The following is a 27,394-nucleotide window of genomic DNA, read 5'->3' on the forward strand; positions in this document are numbered from 1 at the left end:
ATATATATATATATATAGTGATTGGTTATTTGATGATATTTAGGAATGGTTAAATTTTTTCAGGGATAATAATGGTATTACTTATCTTTAGGTATAAACCCTGAAATATCTGCAAACGAAATATAGAAATCTGGGATTTGCTTTAAAACAATCTGGGAAACAGGGAAGTGAGTGGGTAGAGATATAAATGAAACAAGATTGGCTGTGTGTAATTATTAAAGTTGGATGATGGGTATATTATTTTTTCAACTCTTGTATATGTTTGAAATTTTTCATAATAAGCTAAAACAATATAAACTTCTATAGGAGAAAAATTAAGCCACTGCCTATATGGACTTTATACTCTAGTCTAAATGCAAATGTACTTACCACCCTTTTGAGTTCTGGGTGCCTTGACTGGATGCGTTTAAATTCTCGAATCTTGCCCTCATCAACATCTTCTTTCAGCTCCCATGTACTATCCTCATAGGGCAGAGAGCACCATTTCACCAGGTAGTAAATTACGGGCTAGAAGAGAAGAAGCCAAAGCCTTTATATACTGATTCTCTGTTATCTGCTGTTGTAAAAGGATAAGAATTTGACTATAGAAGCAGATCACAAACTGTCAATACCTTAAAAAGATGCTGTAAAAGTCAGGCAGAACATACATTCTCACCTGCTGATGGCTTTAATCATTCTTCCATACAATTTATTAGAATCTGTTTCTAAAACAGGTAAGTAGTTTCTAAAACAATAAGCACTGAAACACTATGCTGATCAACCAAGACAGAAGAAAAAATCTATTTTCCTATATATTGTGTTGAAATTAGGTTGAAATTAAAAGATATGGCTCTATTCCATACTATTTTCCTGGCACTAAATTTGACACAGTCGTAGCCAAGCTACTTTTAGAAGTAGGAACAGCTTAAACCCATAGGAGCAGGGTGAAATCAGTGGGCTTCTGAGCTCTTGCACCTCTCTGAGTGCAGATGCTACTTCAAAGAGCAGTCATACGATAGAAGAGAGATTTCCTTGAGAACTTCACAAAGCTAGGACATAACTAGAGAGCTTTCACGGAAGAGAGGTAATAGTGAAGAGGAAGAAAAAATGCTGAAGCTCCAACTACAGTATTATGCTTTCTGTATGCATTCCACTGCAAGGGAAGGGGCAGTGACCAATGAATGGTAAGCGGCTCGTATCCTTATGACTCACAATGATCACTTCATAAATTGCATTTCCATTTTTGGCTTATATGAAGTAAGAAGGGCCTAGCATAATCAACAGAGGCCTCTAATTACCAATTTATGAAACAGGCAGAAAGGTATTTCCAGTTACAGAACAAGGATCCCTAGAGTTAATCTAGTTGCTCTTATACCTTTTTCTTTATTATACTGACTCACAGGTCATTTTCTTTTCTTTTTTTTTAAATTCTCACCTGAGGATATTTTCCCATTGGTTTTGAGAGAGAATGGAAGGGAGAGAGAGACAGAGAAACATTGATGTAAGAGAGACATATCGATTGGTTGTCTTCACACATGCCTTAACCAGGACTGGGGATCAAGCCTGCAACCTAGGTACATGCCCTTGACTACAATCGAACCCAGAACCCTTCAGTCCCTAGTCGACACTCTTTCCGCTGAGCCAAACTGGCTAAGGCTCACAGGTCATTTTCTATGTAAAGCCACTTGTCCAGGTCACATATTTCCAACATCATAACTTACTTATCCATGGACTTTAATATTTATTGTAATGCTAGAGGCCTGGTGCATGAAATTCGTGCATGTGTATGGTCCCTAGGCCTGGCCGGCGATCAGGGCCGATCTGTTGGGCGACTGGCAGTGATTGGGGATACCGCTCGCACTCGCCTTGGCTGGCCTGGTGCCGCCCGCTAGCTGGCCCCACGAGGCAACTGGCAGGGCAACTGGGGTGGGGGGGGGCCATGCTTGCTCCCACCTTGGCTGGCTTGGTGCCACCCCCTGCCGCCGTCAGTTGGGGCCTATGGGCTAGGGACAGCTTTGTGTTGAGCATCTGCCCCCTGGTGGTCAGTGCACATCATAGCAACAGGTTGTTCTGTCGTTTAGTCGATTTGCATATTAGGGTTTTATATAGATAGATTTATTTCTACTATGAGGTAATGTAAAAAGGATGATAAATTAAACTGACTTTGGAGAGGGGAATAATGGGTACAAAGAATGCTATTATTCAATATTGGGAGAATAAATTACAGTACCAGCATACTAAAACATTTTCATCTGTCATGCTCATCGCAACACATTACAAAGGGATCTAATCAAAAGCCAATTACTTTGGAAGGGTAAGTATAGTGGCAGAGAACAAGGCGGAGAAGGTCAACCTCCTGAAAAGCCTACATAATAAGGAGGTAATATGGACACTGTCCTCACACCATAACACCGTCACAAGATGGTGGCACGCACAGCAGGGGCAAGGCCGGCAGCAGCTTCCACTGGGGTTCCTGTGGCCCCACGGGGGCACAGGGGTACCGGTGGCTGCTTCATGCGGCTTCTGCCGGGGTTTCTGCGGTCCCACATGCATGCCACGGGGGCGGGACCCGGTGGCTGCTGCACACAGCTTGGATGCAGCGCATCGGGGTGGCACTCCAGGACTTAGGGCCGTCCAGTGGCGGAGGAGGAAGGGGGGAGAAGGGGAGGAGTCCCGGGTCTCACACGAAACCAGTCACTAGGATAATAACTAACCTGTTTTGATCATTGGTCTGTTCCCACTCACCTCCCACAAATAAAAAACAATAACTCCCACTCCAACCCAAAAAAGCAGAATATATGTGATCCCAGAAATGCTTGTTATGATTTAAAGACATATGGAATTGTAATAGGCCTTAGATATCTAAGGTCTACCTAAGTGACCCTGAAGGCTTATAAAATAAACTTTGTATTTTATAGTGGGAAGACTCTGACTTTTAGGTTCTATAAGGATGAGCCCAGTTCACCACTCAGTACTGATAGCTTAACAAGATTCTGTTGTTTTCTACTCATCTCGGTGTAACTAATAAATGTCAGATGTGATAAAAATTTTATGAAATATGGACCTACAAAGCCAAACCAACAACTACTACTTAAAGTGAAAAGAAAATGAAGTTATAAGGAAGTGGTTAGTCACAGCCTAAATAAGTTTAAAATACATTTAAATGAGAGAATGCTGAATTCAATGGTGGCTTAGATCTCTATGACTCTTATTTGGAAAAACGAAAAAGGTGATTTATAAATCTATATTAGCAAGTGTTTTAGCGTATTTAAAATCTGCTCCCCAATCTAAAAAAACTTTAGTGCAGTGATTCCCAAATCGAGCTATACATGAGGACCCACTGGAGAACCAACTTAAATACAGATCACTGTACCCCATCTTAGACCTACCAAATATGAACCTGTGGAAGTGGGGCTCCACCATCATTTTAAAGGGACAGATTCAAATGCAGTAGGTCTGTTTTAATAACAAATGAAAATGCATTTAACGGATGGTAAGCTCAGGAAATAAATAGCTCTCTCAACAACTCAGAGAAAGCTATTAGCCTGTATAAGTATTTTTAATTCATAAATTTAGATCTCTGTGAAGTATCCCTCCCCCTGACCTCTCACCCCCAAGTGAATGTTGAGGATCTCCCATATAAAATCTGAGAAAATGAGAACAAGGTTAATGAATACTTGTAAACACAGCTCCTAGTACTTATGATGTATGTATACTAGTAACTTTATGGAAATCTTTCCTTTTAGTCTCTCTCTTTACTCCCTTTCCATCCCAATATCATTCTAAGAATCCGTCTGAAAAAAATGTGAAATACCTTTTCCATCTAAGGGATTTTTCTGAAAAATAAACAAAGGACAAGCAGATCAGCAGAAATCTTTAAGAGGCCTTTCATGTTCCTCTATGACCCAACTCACCTCCCCATTGTCCTTGTCAATACTGTGAGATTCATCCAATATCCTGTCTACCTCTACATAGTCTGGATTGAAGGGCTCTTCATCCTAGAGAAGTTAGGAAACCCAACAATAAGATCAAAAGGAAGTTCCACATTTTCATATCAAATCTTATAAACCTACCTGTGTCTGCATACACCTTCTTGCCTATTTATTACCAATAGCATCTCTTCTCCCTAACACAGGCCATTCTCTCAACTTTTCAGGAATCTCTCTCTACTGTATCATTCCCATAAACACACAAATATGTTCCATTTGACAGCTTAAAAAGACTTCTTTTGACTCCACATCCCCCTGCACCTATTTTTCTGGTCTCCTTCCTACTTGAACTTTCTAAGAATTCTAAATACATGGTATCTCCAATTCATCACCTCCTTCTTTATTTCCTAGCACTTACCACAACTTCAGTTATTTTTTAATCTCCCTCCCCAGACAGTGAGGTGCATGCAAACACAGACCTTGCCTGGTTTGTCTACCATAGTGACTAGCACATAATAAATGATGAATAAATGAATGACTAATCTGATTCAACGCCTACCTATAAAAGGCAGATTTAAATGGCATCTGAGTTAGTAGAGCTCGGTTCAATGGTCACAAACTGTACATCTAACACCAGCTGGAATGGGATTAGCTCCATTGTACATTTCACAAATTAGGCTTTAAAAGAACATGGATGAAAAACGCAACCCAATTATTATTATTTTCATGTAAAAAGAAATTATAAAGCCTGCATGGTCCTACTTGCCCTAGGTAATGTGGAAAATAATCCATTTATGGGCAAACCTGGTGGTATAAAGTTAACTTCATCAGCCATATTCAGTCAGAACTGTTTTTTAGCTAAAGCTACACATTATTCCATCTCTCAATCTTTTTTTTACTGGACCTTATCCCGTTTATCTCTAAGAAGCTTTGGGAAAAATAATCCTTTCTCTCAAGGCACTTAGTACTCTATATAAATATATAAAGATGAAAAATCCCAGTTTGGCAAAGGGATATGTACAAAAACTTTCAAAACAAAACGGAGAGCTAAATATGGCTAAAGAGACCCTTACGCATGCTCCAGTGTTTAGTAGTAACACTATATATGGGAAATTAAAGTTCCTTTATCACTATTTCTAGTTATACTGGATTAGAAATTTGAGAAAATAAATGCAGTCTCTTAATGATATGGTTGCTTACGGCTACCGATACCATCAACTGCTGAAGACCAGCATTATAGATATAAGAATGCCTCAAGTAGACCAGGGGCTGGTTTATCATCCGTGTTGAAAATACTTCATGACTACTATGCAAGTCAATATTAAAATACCCTATAATTAGACGACCATATTTAGACCTGGCCAAACTCTGCATGGGAAAATTAAGGAAAGTTCAAAATCCAATGCATATACTCATGTATACAAAGCAACTGTAAGTCTTTTAAAGAACCAGTCAAGGCTGATAACCCCAGTAATTTATGTTTCTATAAAATAAGTAGGCAATACCTATTCCTAATTACCTCATGGAAGAAGTGTCTCATCTGGGCCATTTTGGTTTTGAAGCGCTTTAGTTTTTGATGGATCCTCTTATCTTTCTCTAGTTGGGAGATGGTAGCCCATTCACAGTGCAGATAGGAACTGAAGGGGATGGAAATAGTCAATCGTCGTGCAAGAAAGGGGAACTGACAGGCTGTTATTTGAGATTTGGAGATTAGCAAGAAGCCGACATAATGACTACAAGCTTAAACCAGAGATATGCTCTTAAAGTTGCATTTGCAGAACACAAACAACCTGGTCTGAAGCGGGCTTAAAAGTTCCCATTTCTAACAAGCACCTAAATGATGCTAATTCTGCTGATCCATGGATTACACTTTGAGTATCAAGGAGGATCAGAAACCACCCTCATCCCACCTTCCTGCCGGGAAACCATAACAGTCATGTCAATTCCTAAACTTCTCTCTGAATACCCACTTTTCCTCACTAAAAATAATTTGGGCTAGGAGACTATAAAAAAGAGACACATTCCCACCCAGGATAGACTGACTATACAGGAGAACTTTTTACAACCCTGTGGAGTTTGGGGTAAAAAGCTTTTTGCACAGATCACATACTAGTTCTTGTACTTGACAAAGAATTCTTCAGCTTCAGTATATTGTCCAGAAGGAAGCTGAGAAGAAAAAATTTACAGTTATTAATACTTGGTTAAAGAAAGAACCTTTAATTTTAACCATACATGGTAGAACTTCCTATCAATGCTCCCAGAATATATTATTGACTGAGGGATTAAAAAACTAACCTGGTACTTCAATACTAAAGGCGTGATAGGCAAAAAATAAGCCTTTACCCATTATAAACAGAGAAGCAAAAGAAGAGGCAAAAAGACAGTTCCTATTTTCGAACTAACATTCCTCGATCATTTCTTGTAACAACACTGTAGCAATTATCCTGACATCCAAAGGTGCTCATTAAATGAAGCCTGTGAATGTAGTACTGGTTGACAGACAGAGGCTTCCATATGGGATAACATATATTTGGAGAGTATCATGCAAAGCGAAGTAAGTCAGGCAGAAAAGGGCAAGATCCTCATATGTGGGATATGAAACAGAAAGCAACAAATAAAGTCATAGACACAGACAACAGTATGGTAGTTACCAGAAGAGAAGGGCAAAGGGAGAGGTTGAAGAGGGTGAAGTGGGTCAAGTATATAGGGATAGGAGACTAGACTTTGGGTGTTGAGCACACAACACAATGTATGGATGATGCAATATACAGATTATAGAACGGTACGCCTGGAATTTATACATTGTTATAACCCAATAAATTTAATTACAAAAAAAAAGAAGATAGAGGCCTCACCTCCTTCTTCACAATCCGCATAGAAAGCACTTTGTCCACAATGGCTGCATCTTCTTCACTGGGATTCTCCTGTAGCAGAAGGTGCAGTCAATAGAGAGTGTGAGCAAGCAGCTAGACAAACCTGACACACTGCTTAAGGAGACAGCTTACCACAAAGAACTGCATGGAAGGCAAAGTCTCGCCATCTGGTTCCTGCACTGGCTCAGGAAGGATAGGCTCAGTTTTTATTGGACCGGTTACATCCACTTCTTCTTCTTCTTCATCATCTGTGATCTTTATATCCAGATCCTCTGTATATTTTTTTCGCTTAACTTGACGGTTTGAGCGTCTCTTCTATAAAGGCAAAAATTATTAAATTACCTTTAAAATTATTTGCTCATTGTCATACTTAAATTTGACTTCAAAATCCCATGAAAAAAATCAAACCAAAGGAAGATAAAAAGCTTATTTGTCAAACCATGAATTTTGTTCAATGTACTGAATATAGTATAATATTTTGCTGAATTGCTTTATCAAAGAACCAGAATCAAACTGAAAGAAACCTGGGAATTACTGGCAAAATGCTTTGGGAAATGAAACAGGACTCTTAGTCTGCAGGGTATAATGTACTTCATGCCAGGAACAACCCTGATGTGCAATGATACAAAAGGAATATTTTGTTTCTTAGTTTTAATTTTAAAGTGTTTTTGTTTTATTAAATAGAATCATATTTATTGTTCTCCTGTTTATTTTTCTAGTTAACCATGTTTCTTACATGTGTTCTCCATATCAATATATTTTAGATAGACCATATTCTTTCAAGTGGTTGATAAAAATTTTTTTAAATATATTTTTTATTGATTTCAGAGAGAAAGGGAGAGGGAGAGAGAGAGATAGAAACATCAATGATTAGGAAGAATCATTGATCAGCTGCCTCCTGCATGCTCCCCACTGGGGATCGAGCCTCAAACCAGGTATGTGCCCTGACCGGAAATTGAACTGTGACCTCCTGGTTCATAGGTTGATGTTCAACCACTGAGCCACGCCAGCCAGGAGATAAAAAAAAATTTTTAATTAAATAATTTAAGCAATACTTGAAAGATCATGATTAAAAAAAAAAAAAAAAAAACTGGGAAAAATTGCTCTGGCTGGTTTTCTCAGTGGTTAGAGCATCAGCCCATGCAGAGGAGAGTTGCCGGTTTGATTCCCGGTGAAGGGCATGTACCTGGGTTGCAGACCTGATCCTCCCCTTAGTGAGGCACGTGTGGGAGGCAATCAATGTGCCTCTCTCACAGAGATAGATGTGTGTGTCTCCCCTCCCTCCTTCCACTGTACTCTAAAAATCAATGAAAAAAATACCCTCACTCCTTGGGTGAGAATTAAAGAAAGAAGAAGACCCTGACCGGTTAGGCTCAGTGGATAGAGTGTCGGCCTGCGGACTCAAGGGTCCCGGGTTCAATTCCAGTCAAGGGCATGTACCTTGGTTGCGGGCACATCCCCAGTGGGGAGTGTGCAGGAGGCAGGTGATCAATGTTTCTCTCTCATCGATGTTTCTAACTCCCTCTCCCTCTCCCTTCCTCTCTGTAAAAAATCAATAAATTATATTAAATTAAAAAAAAAAAAGAAGAAAGAAAAGGGGGCCCTAGCTAGTTTGGCTCAATGGACAGAGCGTTGGCCTGAGGACTAAAGGGTTGTGGGTTCGATTCCAGTCAAGGGCACATACCTCGGTTGCAGGCTTGATCCACTGCCCTGATCCAGGCATGTGCGGAAGACAACCAATTGATGTCTCTCTCACATCGAAGTTTTTCTCTCTGTCTCTCCCCCTCCCTTCCACTCTCTCTAAAAACCAATGGAAAAATATCCTGGGGTGAGGATTAACAACAAACAATTAAATAAATGTGGAGAAATAAAAGTATTATTTTTAAATCATAACTCTATCACTTGAAAACACAAATGACTCAAATGAGTTACTATAAGCAGAACTTCTGAAATTGAGCAAACTTGCTTGGCATAAAATCAATTTTTATTTTTTTTTTACTTTGGAGTTTTGGGATTTTATTTAACTGGGAAATAATAGGATCCAAAACTTTAAGATCTAAGTAAGACTGAACTTTCCCCCCCCCTTTATTGATTAAGGTATTATAAATGTGTCCTTATCCTTCCATTGCCCCCCATCCCCCAAATCCTGCCCTCAGCCTCATCCCCAGTTGTCTGCATCCATTAATAGCATTCCTACATAGACACAACCAGAAAATATAATGAATCTATGAAAGAAAGATTATCTACAGGATAAAATTTAGTAAAAATACATAAAATCTATATGATCAAAACTTTAAAACATTATAGGAAGATGCAGAGAAGACTTGAATAAATAGTAGTACATACTATTCTGGAAAAAGAACACTTAATTCTCCCAATAACATAAATTTGACAAAACAAGATTAATAAAATTTTTAATGAGACAAGTTGATTCTGAAATTCAAATGGAGAAATAAACATTTAAGAGTAAGCAGGAAAAATATGAAAAAGTACTAAGGGGCCTTAGCAGATATTAAGGACAATATAAAGCTATACTAATAACAAAGCTTGCTACCTTTCCAAGGAGAGATAAACAAGTCAATTAAATAGTGCCCAAATTAGACTAAAATATTTATGTGGATTAAGAACATGGTAAAAATAACACTTCTAATCAGTGAGGAAAAAGTATTTTATAAATGGGATTGAAAACAAATGGCTAGCATCTAGGATGGAAGAAAAAAATTACAAAAGGATAGAAGATTTAATAGTAAAACAGAGACACATTTCTATATAATCCATTATAAACAAAGTTGAGACAAATAATAAAACTGATGCAGCCCCGCCAGTGTGGCTTGGTGGTTGACTGTCAACCTATGAACTGGAGGTCACAGTTCCCATTCCCAGTCAAGGGACATACCCAGGTTGCAGGCTCCGTCCCCAGTAAGGGGCATGTAGGAGACAGCCAGTCAATGATCCTCTAGCATCATTGATGTTCCTATCTCTCCCTTTCCCTCCCTTTCTAAAATAAAAAAATATATATTTAAAGAAAAAAACTGATGCAGAAAATACTATATGATACGTTTCCTAAGAATAAAGAATTTTTTATAGGGATCTCATTTTATTTTTTAAAGATTTTTAAGTTGATTCTTAGAGAGGAAGGGAGAGAGAGAGAAATATTGATGTGGGAGTGCAACATCGATCGGCTGCCTCCTGAATGCCCCTTATGGGGGACTGAGCCCACAACAAGGGCATGTGCCCTGACTGGGAATCAAACCAGCAACCCAGAGGTGCACAGGAATTCATACACTGTTAGTGAGAGTATACATGGGCATGGCCTCTATAGAAGAAAATTTGACAATATCCTTTGATCCAGCAATTCCACTTCAAAAATATTACCCTACAGATGAATTTGTACATGTGTACAAATTTTGTAACATTACTTATGGAAAACTAGAGAATTGGTTAAACAAATTATGGCATAGTCAAAAAATGGAATACTGTCAACCAGAAACAACTACAACTGGGAGTGCACATAACCCACAAGCAACATTCCTGGAGCACAGACCTCAGATGATCTGGACTCAAAATGGATAAAAGACTTAAATGTAAGTTAAAAAAAACAACACATAAAAATCCTAGAAGACACAGGCAGTAAAATCTCTGACATCTCTCGTAGCAATATTTTTGCCAATACATCTCCTAGGGTAAGGGAAATGAAGGCAAAAAAATAAACACACAGGCCTACATCAAAGAAAAAGCTTTTGCAGAGTAAAATGAAAAGAGAACATATATGGGAGGACATATTTGCCAATGATACATATGATACAACTTATAAAACTCAACACCCAGAAGACAAACAATCCAATTAGAAAATAGGCAAAGAACTTGAATAGACACTTCTCTAAAGAGGACATACAGATGGCCAGTAGACATAAAAAAAGTGCCCAAAGTCACGAATTATCAGAGAGATGCAAATTAAAGCTACAAAGGCATATCACCTCACACCTGTAAGAATGGCGATCAAGAAATCAACAAAGACACAGCTGATTCTCACAGCCAATTGGCCTGGAGGTCAATTCCTCTCAGTGATACCTACAACAATCAAGGCTTAACACATTGTATGCGGGAAACGTGTTTACACGTTTTACGTATTTGTACGTTCTACCAGTGTAGTAGAGCGCGGGACACGTATTAATAACGTTTTTTATAGACTAGCGGTAGAATGTGGGTAACGTATAAATACGTAAACTAACGTATAAATACGTAAACGTATAAATACGTAATTTTACTGAACGTTGCCATTTGCACAAAAAATTAGCAAAAATGGCCCGTGCCACCTGTTAGCGCGCAATAAAAACTACCCGCAATGTGTTAAGTACAACAAAACTGTGCACAAAGACCACAAGGGGGTGCACCAAGAGTGTCCTCCTCAGGTAATTGGGGAGGCTGAACCACTGGGCCCTAGAGGACACTTAGCACAGAAAACCACTTTATCAACACAGGGAAGCATAAAAAATGCGGAGACAAAGAAAAAGGACACAAATGACAGAAATGGAGGAAAGCAAACTACTGGATATAGAGTTCAAAACCACACTTTCAAGGTTTTTCAAGAATTTTCTAGAAACCGCTGATAAACTTAATGAGACCTACAAGAAATCTAATGAGACCCTCGAGGTTATGATAAAGGACCAACTAGAAATTAAGCATACACTGACTGCAATAAAGAATATTATACAGACTCCCAACAGCAGACTAGAGGATCGCAAGAATCAAGGCAAAGATTTGAAATGCGAAGAAGCAAAAAACACCCAACTGGAAAAGCAAAATGAAAAAAGAATCCAAAAATACGAAGATAGTGTAAGGAGCCTCTGGGACAACTTCAAGCGTACCAACATCAGAATTATAGGGGTGCCAGAAGAAGAGTGAGAGCAAGATATTGAAAACCTATTTGAAGAAATAATGACAGAAAACTTCCCCTACCTGGTGAAAGAAATAGACTTACAAGTCCAGGAAGCGCAGAGAACCCCAAACAAAAGGAATCCAAAGAGGACCACACCAAGACACATCATAATTAAAATGCCAAGAGCAAAAGACAAAGAGAGACTCTTAAAAGCAGCAAGAGAAAGAAAGTCAGTTACCTACAAGGGAGTACCCATACGACTGTCAGCTGACTTCTCAACAGAAACTTTGCAGGCCAGAAGGAAGTGGCAAGAAATATTCAAAGTGATGAATGCCAAGAACCTACAACCAAGATTACTTTATCCATCAAAGCTATCATTCAGAATTGAAGGCAGATCAAGAGCTTCACAGATAAGAAAAAGCTAAAGGAATTCATCACCACCAAACCAGTATGATATGAAATGCTGAAAGGTATCCTTTAAGAAGAGGAAGAAGAAGAAAAAGGTAAAGATACAAATTATGAACAACAAATACACATCTATCAACAAGTGAATCTGAAAATCAAGTGAATAATCTGATGAACAGAATGAACTGGTGATTATAATGGAATCAGGGCCATAGAAAGGGAGTAGACTGACTATTCTTGGGGGGTAAAGGGGTGTGGGGGTGAGGGAAGAGATTGGACAAAAATTGTGCACCTATGGATGAGGACAGTGGGTGGGGAGCGAGGTAGGAGGGTGGGGTGGGAGCTGGGTGGAGGGGAGTTATGGGGGGAAAAAAGAGGAACAAATGTAATAATCTGAACAATAAAGATTTAATTAATCAAAAATAAAATAATAATAATAAAAAAGAAATCAACAAACAAGTGTGGATGTGGAGAAAAGAATCCTTAGTGCACTGTGGTGGGAATGCAGACTGATGCAGCCATTGTGGAAAACAATATGGAGTTTCTCAAAAAATTAAAAAGGAACCTGCCTTTTGACTCAGCGATCCCACTTCTGGGAATACATCCTAAGAATCCCAAAACACTAATCAGAAAGAATATATGCACTCCTGTGTTCATAGCAGCATTATTTACAAAAGCCAAGACTGGAAACAGCCCAAGTGCCCATCAACACAAGAATGGGTAGAAAAGCTGTGGTACATATACACAATGGAATACTATATGGCTACAAAAAGAAGAACTCTTATCCTTTTCGACAATATGGATTGACCTGGAGATTATTATGCTAAGCAAAATAAGCCAGTCAGAGAAAGACAAATATCATTTGATCTCACTTATATGTGGAATTTAATTTAATGAACAAAATAAAATGAGGAACAAAATAGAACCAGAAGCATGGGTACATGGAACAGACTGACAGATTTGAGAGAGGAAATGGGTGGGGCATACTGAATGAAAAAAGGTAAAGACAACAGTCAATTGCCGGGAGCCGGTCCATCCTTGCTGTTTCAAGGGACCTGGCATATATGGCATACTGTTCTTAATATGTTTGCTCACCTTCTTGGCACTATGTGTTTTAACCAAGGTCACCTCTCTGAGAAAGGTTGTTTCCCCAGGTAGGGATTTTCCCCTGAAGTTAGGGAGGGAATAAAACCCCTTAACTAAGTGCCAGGCGGGTAATGAATCACTTTAACTACGAACAATCATGCTTAAGCTACATAATCTTTACTCCCTGGAATGGAGATAAGAAACGCCCTAACCTTTGTAATAGAGATTGATAGGATTGGAATCAACTGGTATAAATACAGATGTAACAAGACAACAGGACACAGAACCTAGACACAGAACCTAGACACAGAACCTACACAGAACCTAGAGACAGAAGAACTTCGCTGGAGAGAACATGGCAAAAGATCCTGGACAGAAACTGGCCACACAACCTAGAGACAGAACCTAGCGAGAGAACATGGCAAAAGATCTTGGACAGAACCCGGCTACAGAACCTGGCGACCGAACCTGGCTGGAGAACCTAGTGAGAGAACATGGCTACAGAAATTGGCTGGAGAATCTAGACAGAACATGGCAGGAGAACCTGGACAGAACCTGGAGAACCTGGCTGGAGAACCTAGTGAGAGAACCGAACCAGAACTTGGCTAGAGATCTTAACCAGAACTTTGCTGGAGATCCTGACCAGAACTTGGCTAGAGATACTGGCTAGGCTGCTGATCACCTGAACGCTGTCTCTGTTTCATTCCTTCTTCGCCAACTCCGTCCACACCTTTGGGGACCCCTGGACCTGCTGAGGTTGGACCCCAGGAGTCAATAATATATATGCATAACTCATGGACACAGACAACTGTGTTGTGAGGGCCAGAGGGAGAAGTGTGGGGTCTGGGAGGAGGTGGGGACATCTGTAATAGCGTTAACAATAAAAGTAAAATAATAAACAAATGGAACACTATTAAACTATTTAAAAAGAATGGGGTACATTTACAATACCAAATGTTGAAGATGTGGAAGTGGAACTCTCATTACTAGTGGAAGTGTAAAATGACACAATCACTTTGGAAGCTGGTAAATTCTTATAAAGTTACTAGAGGACCAGTACACAAATTCATGCATGGGTGGGGTCCTGGGTGGCCTGCAGGGATCAGGCCGAAACCCCCAGCCCAATGCCGCCTGCAGCTCCTACCTGCTGGTCCCGCTCATCCTGGCCCCACTGTGCCGGCTGCAGTGGCTCGTGCAAGGCTTGCGCTGCTGCAGCAGCTCTCACCAGCCATGAGCCCTGCACCCAGCGCCCTCCCAAGGGGAGTGACCTGTGGGATCAGGCTGAAACAGCTTTCTGACATCCCCCAAGGGGTCCCAGGTTGCGAGAGGGTGCAGGCCAGGCTGAGGGACCCCACCGGTGCATGACTGGGCCGGGGAGGGGCTGCGGGAGGGCTCCAGGGAATGTCCCGCCCATCTTGCTCAGTCCCGATTAGCCAGACCCCAGCAGCAAGCTAACCTACCAGTGGGAGCATCTGCTCCCTGGTGGTCAGTGCATGTTATAGTGACTAGCAGATCCATTGACTGTCTGCCCCCTGGTGGTCAGTGTACATCATAGCAGCGGTTGAGCAGCCTTACCATATCATTAGCATATTACGCTTTGATTGGTTGTTTGGTTGTTCTGCCATTGTCTATTTGCATATTATCCTTTTATTATATAGGATTATATAGGATATGATCATATGTTTACCCTACAGTCTATTCCATTCCCAGGTATTTAGCTATGAGATATGCAAACCTGTATCCACAAAATACTTAGACTAAGACTGTTCATGGAAGCTTTATTCATAATAGCTCCAGGGGTGCTATCTGTCATTGAGGGACATGGCACATAATAGCTCCAAACTGGAAACAACCCAAATGTCCATCAAGAGGATGGACAGAAACTAAAATATTTCTCAAGAAAAAAATAGAATGAACTACTAATATATTCAACAACATTAACGAGTCTCAAAAATATGCTGAAATTAGTGAGACTCAGAAGTACATATTATGAAGTTCAAGAATGGGCTAAGCTAGTCTATGATACTAGAAATCAGAACAATGGTTGCCTATGGGGGAGGGTTTAAGGAAACTCTGAGGTGATGGAACATGGAACTTCATTAAATAATCTATGTTTTAAAATAAAATGACGGTGGAGAGAAGAATGGGCTAAATCTATCTTTTCAGATAAAGGGCAATTTCTGAGAAGTATTGGGGGAATAAAAGCAAAGTACAGAAGAGTAGGTATGGAATACTAATATTAAGTGGATGTAGAAATAGAGTGCTCATGAAAAGAAAGAATATTTCGGGAAAAACACATGAAAAAAATGGTAACAGCAGTTACCTCTGGGGAAAAGAATTGAGGTACTGTGAGGCTGGGATCTGGACTGGAAGACTTTGACAGTGTCTACTCTTTTGCACTACTGTCATTTTTCTCACAGTTGTGAGTAGGTGAAACAGTTTATTCTTATATTATTATTTATTACTAGAGGCTGATGCATGAAATTCATGCACGGGAGGGGAGTTGACCCTCAGCCCGGCCTGCACCCTCTCTAATCAGGGACCCCTCGGGGGATGTCCGACTGCCTCTCGCAATCCGGAACCGTTGGCTCCTAACCGCTCGCCTGTGTGCCTGCTTGCCTGATACCTGCCCAGCCCCTCTGCCTGCCTGCCCCACCCTGTGTATTTTTTAAACCTAAATAACAAAATAATAAATGGTCAAAATTTTTTAAAAAAAACCTCATGATTCCAAAGAACAAATTTGAAACTATGTAACCATGACCCACTTAGCCTTCAACGCGTTTCCTCAAAGATTATCTATATATATAACTAAAGGCCCTGTGCACGAATTCATGCACCAGTAGGGTCCCTCGGCCTGACCTGCAGGATCGAGCTGAAATTGGCTCTCTGGCATCCCCCAAGGGGTCCTGGATTGCAAGAGGGCGCAGGCCAGGCTGAGGGACCCCACCATTGCACAATTGGGGCCAGGGAGGGACGTAGGAGGTTGGCCAGCCAGGGAGGGATGGCGTGAGGGCTCCAGGGCGTGTTCAGCCATCTTGTTCAGTCCCAATCAGCTGGACCTCGGCAGAAAGCTAACCTACTGGTTGGAGTGTCTGCCCCCCTGGTGGTCAGTGCATGTCACAGCGAGTGGTTAAGCAGCCTTAGCATATCAATAGAATATTATGCTTTGATTGGTTGAACAGCTGACTGGACAACTTAGCATATTAGGCTTTTATTATATATGATATCCTAATATGCAAATAGACCGAACAGTGGAACAACCGAACAACCAGTCGCTAGGACGTGCACTGACCACCAGGGGGCGTGTGTGGAACATGGCGGGCATTGGCTGTGGCAGGATGGTGAAGCAGGTGAGGGGGGCACTAGACCAAGGCTGGGTGCCAGTTGCTGTCATTGGGGAGAGCCTTTGGCAGTTACTAAAAATTCTTTGCCCCCACGCACCGGGGTCCCACTGGGTGCTCACACCTGCTGCCAGCGCCAGCCCTGTTCACACCCACTCCCAGCACTGGAACCGCTGCTCGCTCCAGCTGCCGGTCCCGATCGTCCCTCAGGTCTTTTCCACCTCCCCTTCTGCACCTCCCCCTGCTCCTGAGGGGCAATCGGGGCCGGCAGCTACCTCTCGCACACACTACCAGTGCCAGAGCCACCGCTCACACCCACTGCTGGTGCCAGCCCTGCTCGCATCCACTGCCAGCACCTGGTGCAGATCCTGATTGCTCAGAGGGTGCAAGCGGCTGCTGCTGGCCTCGATTGCCCCTGAGGGCTTTTCCACCTCCCCCTGCTCCTGAGGGGCAATTGGGGCAGCAGCCACTGCTCGCACCCACTGACGGCGCCGGCCCCAATCACTCTGTGCTGTCAGCAGGTGCAAGTGGGCCCGGCACCGTCAGTGCATGGGAGCGGCAGTGGTGGGAGTGGGGCTGCCAGCAGATGGGACCTGGGGCTGTGGCAGGAGGGGCCAGGTGAGGGCGGGGAGGATGGGCCAAGACCCATCCCTGTGCCCAAAGCAGCCTCGCACCCCACAGTTTCTTTCAAGGTGCATACATTCGTGCACTGGCCCCTTAGTATATTATATACTCTTAAAAATGTGTGTATCCTTCAGAAAAAAAAGGATGCATATACATGTATACAGTCTCTCTCTCTCTCTCTTAGTGTACTATAGCATTATCTCAAAAAAAAGTAGATATTTTAATTAAAACTACTATATTACTAAAAAAAAAAATGCTAACCATCACCTGAGTTCTTTCAGCAAGTCAAAACCTTTTTGCTGATGGAGGGACTTTTCTCCAATTTGTAAAAAATGCAGTATGTGAAGAACAATGAAAGGAGATATACCTACGTTATATACACTATTCTACATCTAGCTTTTCCTTTTAATGTGGAGAGTTTTCCAGATTAGCATACCCTACTCTACTTCATTGTTTTTAATTGCCATGCAGTGGTTTATTACTAAAGTTTTCATAATTTTATTTAACTTTTTCTACACCAATGGACATTTAATATTTGTAACTATTTATTTGAGCCAAACTAACAACATGCTGGGAAGCAAGATCTCAGATGCTCCCTTGGCTATTCTTAATTTTCCCCAGAAGAACTCAAACATCAGTTTGTCAATGTACTGAATGTATATTAAGAAAGAGGGGATAAATATTAATAGCTACAGCTGATAAATATTAATAGCTACAGAGGCACTTAAGATTTGTTTAGTCCAAATCTCCATTTACAGAAGAGGAATACAGATATAGCTAAGTTAAGTAAATGGGCCAGGCCCAAAGAGCTACTTAGAATTACCATGAGTGTCCTGAATCTTAATACCAGGTTCTATCTATGGTTAGAAACGAGTCAAAGATGGTATCTCAAGGCAACAATCAGAGATAGAGAACCAAAGTTCTGCTGGTCTGGCTTCTTTTATTCCCTTCCTATGCCCCTCATCATCAAAAGGTAGAAGAAAACATTGCGCCTAAGCACCCTAGTTCAGAGTCAGAACCCTTGAGTACAGAGAAGGTAAGGCAAAAGAGATACTTCTAACAGAAACCAAAGTACGGACATATCCATGATAACAATCATGCAACATAATTTCATTTTTGTTTAGTGTTTGAAACACTATAGAATTTAAGGAAATGAATATTGCTATTTTTACAGTAATATGCTTTTTGCCTAAAAAGGGAACATTTAAAAAGACATGATCATGACCAGGTCCCATCTCTTTTACCTTTTAGGCCTAGCTCTGGATTAGAAAAACTGTTAAAATATACATAGGCTTATATATAGTCTTTTAGTAACTATGTCTCTCAGAATTAAACATGATTTTTCTATAAGTTCTTTAGGGATTCTTTTACCTGAATGCTGCTTTCTTCATCTTCCCGGGGTGATTGGGCCGGCATGACTTCTACATCTGAATTATCAGATGAGGTATTACGTTTTCTCTTCTTACCCACCACAGGAGTGATGGTGCTAAAATGGAAAAAACAAAATAATTTTCAATGAGGGCAAGGAAAATTTAGGAGTAAGAAAATATAATTAATCTAAACCATTACAGATGAAGCTTCCAGACAGACAGAAGGATCTAGATCTTTAGTCTGTGGGGTATCTGGAAAAGATTTTGGGGTTTCTAAACCACTGGCTGACCTTTATACCAGATTTGTCAAATCCTTACTACCACTATATTTACAAATATCTGAGGCAAAGTAGCATAACAGAGCAGAATGAATACTAGACTAAGAATTATAAGGCCTTATTTTAGTTCCAGTTCTGTCACTAGCTGAGCATGTTTCCTCTTTTGTAAGCATTGATGATACCTGGTCTGATAGTTGTTGAGGATCAACTAAAATAATAGACATGAAATTTGTTTTTTAAAAGCTAAAATATTATATACAAATATAAAGCATTATAATTTCATCATAAATGCTGAAAAATCCTAGGGAACAGAAGCTGAGGAGAAAGGAGTAAAGCCAGAAGACATGAGAGAGAGAACACTAGGTGTGACAAGAATGCATGGCAAGCATGGTGCTGTCAACACTGCTTAAGACTATCAGCAGCTGCCTTCTCTAGTTCACAGATGAGATGAAGAACAGGGCAGCTATGTCTTCAGCAGCTCTTTTCCTAATGTGGGGGGTACGGGGATAGTGAGGAATTCTTCGCACTACCGTGATGCCAAATCAGGACGAATACATAAAAACATAGTCACAGCTTTTAAATGTAACCCCAAACACAAGGATCTTTTTCCTGTGCCTTAGTGATTCTCTTTCAAAATATGCAAATTTCTGCATAACAAATCATGTAAGCATTACGACAGAAAAGGCCTTATTATCTTCTCTGACAGACACCAGCAGACAGATCACTTTGAACTATGTTGCTGCTAAATACAAGTATTTCCTCAGCATTAATGTAAAAATGAGTGCCCTGCCCTTAAATGTCCCCAGTACCAAAGGGTAGTACTTACTTCAGCTTACTCTTGCCCTTGGTTTTGGAGGTACCAGATGTTTTGCTCTTCTTTGGCTTTTCTTCCTTGAGCCTCTCCCCACTGCTCTTTTTCCTGCGTTTCTTTTCACCTTCCTCCTCAGGCCGAACACTGGGCAACTCATCCTCATTCAGGACTCGAGGTATATTCTGCTCACCTCGAGCCCGGGCCCTAGCAATGGCCTCTGCTACAATCCGATTTGCTTTCTCTTGTTTCTTCTGGTGCTCCAGCCTGCGGTTTTCCTCCAGTCCTGTCTTGCCCCCCATGTGAGGAGCAGAGCTTGCTGGTGAGGACAGAGCTGCCACTTCACTGGCACTCAGGACTTTAACTACAGAAAGTCCAGAAGAGGCCCCTTGGGAAGAGCTAGCCTATAGAAATGAAAACACTGAAATGTAAAACAGCTCTGAAGCAGATGGGCCAGAAACTTTAGTTCTCTAATTCCTCAAGAATCAGGTTCAGACCCAAATCCCACTAAATCTGGACACTTTTTATTAATTTTCTTTTTTTGTGTGGGAAGAGGGTAATAAAAAACAACCACCAGAATTGTGCCAAGTCAGCCCTGTCTGGCATGATTCAGTGGTTAGAGTGTCAGCCTCGGCACTGAAGGGTCATGGGTTTGTTTCTTGGTCAAGGGAAGTATCTGGGTTGCAGGTTCGATTCCTGGCCTCATCCCTGGCCCCAGGTGTGTCCCTTTCAGGTCAGGTCCAGGTCAGGGCACATGCAGGAGGCAACCAATCAATGTGTCTCTCTCACATCAATGTTTCTCTCTCTTTTCTCCTCCATCACTCCTTTCTACTATCTCTAAAAATCAATGGAAAAAATATCATCTGGTGAAGATTAACAAAACAAAACAAAAAATTGTGCCAAATTAAACATCAATATCCTTTAGCCATGCTCCTAATGTCAATACCCATCTCCATTACTCTAGAAAATGTTCACACAATGTAGCCAATTCTGGTCTCTGGACTTAAAGTAAAAAAACTCAAATTCTACTCTTAGCCTACCTTTTATCTCCCTGGGGGGTGGGAGGAGTGATAATCTCTTGGCCTCATTAAGACTATTTCTTTATCTTTCAAATGAAGATATTTAAAACCATCTTTATTTCACAAAAGTAGGAAAAGATTGTAAATGAAACACTTCAAAGACAAATATGAGATAAATCACCCCTTATCCCAAAGCCAACAATAACCCTCAAATCTTTCCATAATATCATTAAAACAAGGTTTCCATGGGTGAAAGAAATAAAATTCTACATCTCAGTTCAGAGGTATGAATCTAGACTGGCCCCCACACTCACCAAGGAGTGGTTACTGAGGGTACTAGCAAGAGACTGAGGTCTATTTTCCTCCCTAACCATGTAAGTCTCACCTGTGGCTGAAGTACCACCTTGAGTGGTACTGAAAGTCTTTGTCCTGGGCTCTGTCCCGGTCCCATTATCTGAGCCTGCTGCACAGAGGAGAGTGTTACCGGCTGGGATGAGGGTGGCTGCTGGGGCTGCGGCTGTGATGATGGAGGCTGTGGTACGATCTGGATTTTCTGCTGTGGCTGCTGCACCTGCAGCTGGATAGTTACTACTTTGGCGGGCTGCCCCTGGGCATTCTTGGCTTGAGTCAGGGCTGCTAGTTGGTTGCCCTGTAACACTATCTTCCCTGGTAGACTCCCTAGCACAACATGCCGATGTCCTTGGGGACCTCCAGACTGTGGCTGCTGGAGGACCAGGGTGATGCGTTTCGATTCACCCTAGAGTGAAGAAAGGAAATTGCAAGAAGTACATTAAAGAATAATATACACCTAAATATTTACAGCAGTTTTCCTCATCCTAAAAACGTAAAAACTGAGAGGTAGAACACAGTATAATTCATTTTGTTCATCCTCCTGTCTTGACAGAATCTTTTCTGTAGCACAGGTATCAAGCCTATTTTTGAAAAACCTGATAGGAGGGTTATCTTTCAAGGTAGTCATTCCACTTTCTGGAACTCTCTTAGAACAAAAGTCTATATTGAACTGAAATCCACCTTCTTAATAGTTTCTTTCTACAGGTCCTACTTATCTTACTACTGCCCCCAGCCCCCCAAAACTCTTTGGCCCTTTTTTCAGAGGCAAGAGCCTCTATTTTCTTAGAATAGAAACTAGCCTTTTCAATAGGCAAAGCAGGAGGAAGACAATCAGTAATAAGAACAGGGGAAAGATACACATAGCTTGTCTGTCTTACAAATATTTTCCCCCAAAATGATTCTGTTCCCATAGCATCCTATACTCCTCATAAAACTTTCTATCATACATTATTGTGAATTCTTGGCTAGCCATTTGTCTGGCCTGGCAGACCATGAGCTCTGTTAAGTAGAGGGACTGTAGCTGTCCTGTTCAGTATCAGCTAGGTAGTGTAAATAGGTAGGAAGGGTTCAAAAAAATGTTAACACTAACTGCTTCTACCTGATAAGCAGTAAGTACGTGGATGTTAACACTAACTGATAAAAAGCAAAGATGGGCCCTGACCGGTTTGGCTCAGTGGATAGAGCGTCAGCCTGCGAACTCAAGGGTCCCAGGATCGATTCCAGTCAAGGGCATGTACCTTGGTTGCAGGTACATCCCCCAGTGGGGGGTGTGCAGGAGGCAGCTGATCGATGTTTCTCTCTCATGGATGTTCCTAACTCTCTATCCCTCTCCCTTCATCTCTGTAAAAAAAAAAAAAAAAAAAAAAAAAAATCAATAAAATATATATTTTTAAAAAGCAAATATGGAATTTATTCAGGATTTCCTAGAGCTAGCTCTGTGTGCTCTCTCTCACACAGTTGCTGGGCCCTCTACTAAACCAAAATTCACCTCCCCCTTTCACTCAAGTCACCTGAGTAGGTGTAGAGGTCAGTGTAACTGCAGGCTTCAGTGGGGGCCCTGTGGCCCCAGGGTTTCCAGCAGGAGCTGAACCCTTAACTGGCTGTAGGACCAGCTGCTTTACTGGTCGGCTGGGCTGGACAATGCGCTGAACAGTAGCCTGGTTCCCAGGGACCTTGGCGGCCAACACTGTATTACCAGAGACAATGGAAACACCTGGTCGAAGGGGAGTGCCGGTTAGCACTTTGGTAAAAGTGACTTTTCCACCATTGGCTGTGCCAGCCACTAGGGGCTGAGCTGTGCTGGTGATACCTTGGGCCTGAATTTGTGCCACATGGGCACCAGTGACTGAGGAGCTCGGTGGGGCTTTAAGGATAACAATCTTAGGGGCTGACTGAGGTGGTTGCCCTCCAGGACTACTAGAGGACACGGCTGTGGCAGAGACACCCATGAAAGGATTCCCTTGGCTCAGGATCTCCTGGTTCTTGGAGACCTGCAAAAGTCCTGCTGTTGGCGCTGGTGTCTGTAAGACAGGTTGAGCTGGCTGCTCCTGGCTGATGGGCTGAGTGGTATAATCATGCAAGGTTAAAGATTCTGGAGCTGGAGCTGTTGATTCCTTGGGAAGTTCTGTGGGGGCTGTTTCCTCTGGTGGGGGGACCAGGTCACTTGCTGATGGATTCCCCACATCACCACCTCCACCATCCTGGTTCATTTGATCCAAGGAGTCCAGAGAGCTTGGTAGTCCAAGGGCTTCCTCAATGGGGTCTTGTGTGACCTGGTTGAAGCTGTCATCAGTCAGAGAGTCCAGGCCAAATAAATTTGGGTCATCAAACAGATCCATGATGGGGTCTGCCATCTTGGGAAAGCAATGGAGGGTACTTCCCCCAAGATATAGGGAGGGAAGGGGAGGGGGGGTATTGGCTCTCCCCTCCCCTCCCCTATTAAGAAAAAAATGTACACAATGGAAGACTACTCTTCGGGTAAAGAGGCAAGAAACAAGTGCATGTCAGATTGTCCTGACCTTCATGGAGCAAGATGGCTAGGTCTTCAGAGGAAGATGGTAGAACTCCTGTTGTGGGAAGACAAATGAAAAATAAGCCAAGTAGGTAACCCCAGGAAAAATTTCTCCTTCTTATGTACCATCCTTAATATCAAATCACATCAAAATAATAAGAGGGAAATATGTGTAATCTGAGGCAGAGATAAAGAAGAAAACACCCACATTTCTTCTTCAAAACTAAAACAAAAAAATAAACTCAACCCCCTTTTTGGACTCTACACCTTGACGCTACTGTCTGTCAAGATCATTCAGGTATCTTTGTCCATTTCTTTTTACAATTATCATTCTTAGGTAAAGATTAGAAAATTTAATAGTCATTCACCTTCTACTTAGGTTTCTTAAGTTGACAGGCCTTAATGATATACTAGCAGCATTTCAGAGACTGCAGATAGAGGTTTTTGAATATACTGTATTTTATAAATTTCCCTTGTATTTTAGATAGTTTTACTTACTACTGGCAAAAATAATACCTTTAACCAAGCTCATAGTACAGTCTTGCTAATAAGCTTATAGTATAATTTTACCCAGGAAGTTTTGTAAAGTTTATTCTAGTTAACATATGAATTAACCTATACATAGTATTTCTGTTCTGAATCCCCTCCCCCCTTTCTCATATTTAAGATAAAATACTTGGGACACCCCTAATCTCTCTCCCAGCTGAAATCTTTCCCACCCTCAAAGTCTTCTTCTCCATAAAGCGAGCCCCTTTAACAACAGAGCAATTTGTGATGACCTGGTCCCTCACCTTTAAATACCACAGCACTGTTTACACCTTATTGAAAGTATTTATATCTAATATTATACTAAAATGATAAGTCTCTTGTTCATATCCTCTGAAGGCCCAAATGATTCCCTCGTGCAAATTATAAAACGCTGCCTGCTCCTGAAGATGCTTGTCTGCCATCTGCTGGAAAACTGTCATATTATCATTTTTGATAATGAACATGTACAATGTACACCCTGCACAATCCTGCATGGTGGCCTAGCTCCTCCTTCGCAGAGACAAAAAAGTTCCTGATAATGGGGACCATGTCTTATTTATCTGTGGATCCCTCAAGAACCAGCAGGATATCATATATACAGTAAATACTAAAAAATATTTAATGAATTAATATATTAGCTTGCTGTATCTGGTATGAACTATTCAGGCCTTACAGACACTAAATGGTATTCCCTAATTTTAAGATGAGACAGTAGATAGCTTTCCATTTTGAAAAACTGTTCTACAAATAACTGAAAGTATGTTTACTAAACCCACATCTGGGGCTTCAAGTTCATGAGAATGCTGGAAAAAGCAAAAACTAAGAAAAGAGATTATAAGTACATCAGCAATAACTAAACTAGTATCTGTAAAAAGTAGTATCTGTTCTTTGTCATATGATGTCAATATTTGACAATCTTGGAAAGCCTTGATTGATAAGACCATCTCTCCTAAGTTTTAGAGGCAGTAGAGAGGAAATCTGTCAGTGATACAGTAGACTTTACCGAAGAAGGCTTTTCCACACAACCCCAAAACTTTTCTTCTTCCTTAACACATTCCAGTTATCCTTACAAAACAATATAGTAATATGGGTAAATATATCCTGGACACAGATAAAAAGAACAGACTCACCAGTAGCTGGTACATCAGTCAAAATTACTAAGTATACATGGCATCTCCACCAATGTTAAACAAAATTTTCCTTGCTTCAGCAATTATGTACCCTCGTATCTCACCCAGAATCCCTATCATTTCCCATCCCTAACATATTCCACCAGCATATTCCAGCCTCTCCTAATGCCTGCCCCAAACTTACTCAAAATGGTGATCACATCTGGCCCGTGTGGTTCAATGGTTGACCACAGATCCATGAACCAAGAGGTCCCCGGCTTGATTCCCAGTCAGGGCACATGCCTGGATTGCAGGCTCAATCCCCAGTGGGGGAGGAGGGCATGAGAGGTTATGCAGAAGGCAGCCAATCAATGTATCTCTCGCGTGGATGTTTTTATCTATCTCCCTCTCTCTTCCTCTCTCTCTAAAAAAATCAATAAAAACTTTTTTTAAAATGATGATCAGAAAAGTGACTGTTTCTTGATTTAATGAAAATCTACTCTTACCATTTTATAAACTTCCTCAACACTATTACCAACTTTTTTCTAGCTATGCCCTCACTTTGCTACCTATTATCTTTCACCTCCTATTTACTATCAGAGAAGTTACACTAAATAAGAGATGCCATATAAAAACTACAATGAAAGTTTCCACTAATTAGGTTATGCTGGTAATAGTTTATAACTTGCCTTTTCTTCCATGGGGTATTTTGTCCTTTCCACGACTTCTTGCTAAGTCTCTACAGGTCAATGCACTTACCATTTATCTCCCTTCCCAGTTTTTAGGCCAAATTTCTGCTTCTCTTGGTTCAGTCTGGGCCCAATAATTTAAAAAACTCCATCATTGACTTAAAGACACACCACCAAGCTTCACTGCTTCTTAGTCCCATCCCATCAACTCACTTCTACTAATCTAATGCATCTTGTACATGTGTTGTTGTTGTTTTATTAATATATTTTTATTGATTTCAGAGAGGGAGAGAGGGAGGGAGGGAGGGAGGGAGGGAGGGAAAAGGAAAGGGAGAGGGGGAGGTGGATGGGGAGGTAGAGAGAAACATCAATGATGAGAGAGAATCATTGATTGGCTGCCTCCTGCACACCCCCTACTGGGGATTGAGCCTGCAACCCAGGCATGTGCCCTTGACTGGACTCAAATCTGGGACCCTTGAGTTCGCAGGCCAATGTTCTACCTACTAAGCAAAACCAGCCAGGGCTCTTGTACATGTTTTTAATCCTCACCCGAGGATATTTTTCCACTGATTTTTAGAGAGAGTGGAAGAGAGAGGGAAAAAGAGAAATACTGATGTAAGAGAAACACGATTGGTTGCCTCCTACACCAGCCCCAACCAGGACCTGGGCCAGGGAGGAGCCTGCAACTGAGGTACATGCCCTTGATGGGAATCGAGCCCGGGACCCTTTGGTCCACAGGCCCACGCTCTATCCACTGAGCCAAATCGGTTAGGCTTGTACATGTTTTTAAATCCTAGTCTCCTGCTCCTTTTCTAACTCCTACCTTTAAGATGTCCTTTCCCCTCAAAAGATTAAACATCTCCCAGCACATCTCCAACTTTCTTCACCCCTCCTTCTATTCCTACTTGTGGATCATCCTGGCTGTATCCACAGCTGGCCTATCCTACAAAGCTCATCTATCCCATGGTTCAAACCTGGGAGTAAAAATAGGTGTTAAGCACAGAAATATATGAAGCATTTAGATGCCCCAAGTAAAGCAAGTACCTAGATAAGGAAGTCATACCTGCCCAAAACACATATACAAATGTATATGCTCCAAAGGAAAGACAGAATTTAATGGTTACAATTCATCACTTTCACTAATTCCAAACTAACGACAGAAACCTTGAGGAATGAGTTGGGGAAAAGTGGAACAAACTAGTCAGTTAAGGTTAAAATCCAAGACCACCACCTATATTCTCCAAATAACAAGCCAGTTAACACTAGGAAATATTTTATATAATAGTCCGGCATCTCACCTCCTCCTCCTCCTCCTCCTTTTTTTTTTTAAAAAAAATATATTTTTATTGATTTCAGAGAGGGAGAGATAGAAACATTGATGAGAGAGACTCATCGATCAGCTGCCTCCTGCACGCCCCCTACTGGGGATCAAGCCCACAACTGGGGCATGTGCCCTTGACAGCATTAGAACCCAGGACCTTTCAGTCTGCAGGCTGATGCTCTATCCACTGAACAAAACCAGCTAGGATTCACCTCCTTCTTAAAGGGCTAACTACGCTTTTCCTTCAATGTAATTCTAAACTTGTTCTTCTGCAGTTTTATCACCTTTAATAT

The 27,394-nt window shown here is 41.3% G+C and overlaps 1 protein-coding gene across 11 annotated transcripts in view; it reads right to left on the minus strand.

Annotated features, from left to right (window-relative positions):
• The window catches only part of CHD8 (chromodomain helicase DNA binding protein 8), a 66,603-nt gene that overhangs the window by 22,957 nt on the left and 16,252 nt on the right, over positions 1 to 27,394 (minus strand). For 9 of the 11 annotated variants that reach the window (XM_059706860.1, XM_059706887.1, XM_059706915.1 and 6 more), the window contains exons 2-11: positions 22,454 to 23,509; positions 20,977 to 21,348; positions 19,591 to 19,976; positions 18,488 to 18,602; positions 6,914 to 7,096; positions 6,764 to 6,832; positions 6,019 to 6,074; positions 5,428 to 5,545; positions 3,894 to 3,977; positions 370 to 507 (exon numbers count right to left, since the gene is read on the minus strand). In XM_059706860.1, the coding sequence (XP_059562843.1) occupies positions 370 to 507; positions 3,894 to 3,977; positions 5,428 to 5,545; positions 6,019 to 6,074; positions 6,764 to 6,832; positions 6,914 to 7,096; positions 18,488 to 18,602; positions 19,591 to 19,976; positions 20,977 to 21,348; positions 22,454 to 23,296 (2,364 nt within the window). In that variant the 5' untranslated portion in view covers positions 23,297 to 23,509. The remainder of the gene's footprint in view (positions 1 to 369; positions 508 to 3,893; positions 3,978 to 5,427; positions 5,546 to 6,018; positions 6,075 to 6,763; positions 6,833 to 6,913; positions 7,097 to 18,487; positions 18,603 to 19,590; positions 19,977 to 20,976; positions 21,349 to 22,453; positions 23,510 to 27,394) is intronic. The other 2 variants (XM_059706925.1, XM_059706931.1) reach the window with 1 other exon arrangement.

Source organism: Myotis daubentonii, chromosome 1 (assembly GCF_963259705.1).
Source record: "Myotis daubentonii chromosome 1, mMyoDau2.1, whole genome shotgun sequence".
NCBI lineage: Eukaryota > Metazoa > Chordata > Mammalia > Chiroptera > Vespertilionidae > Myotis > Myotis daubentonii.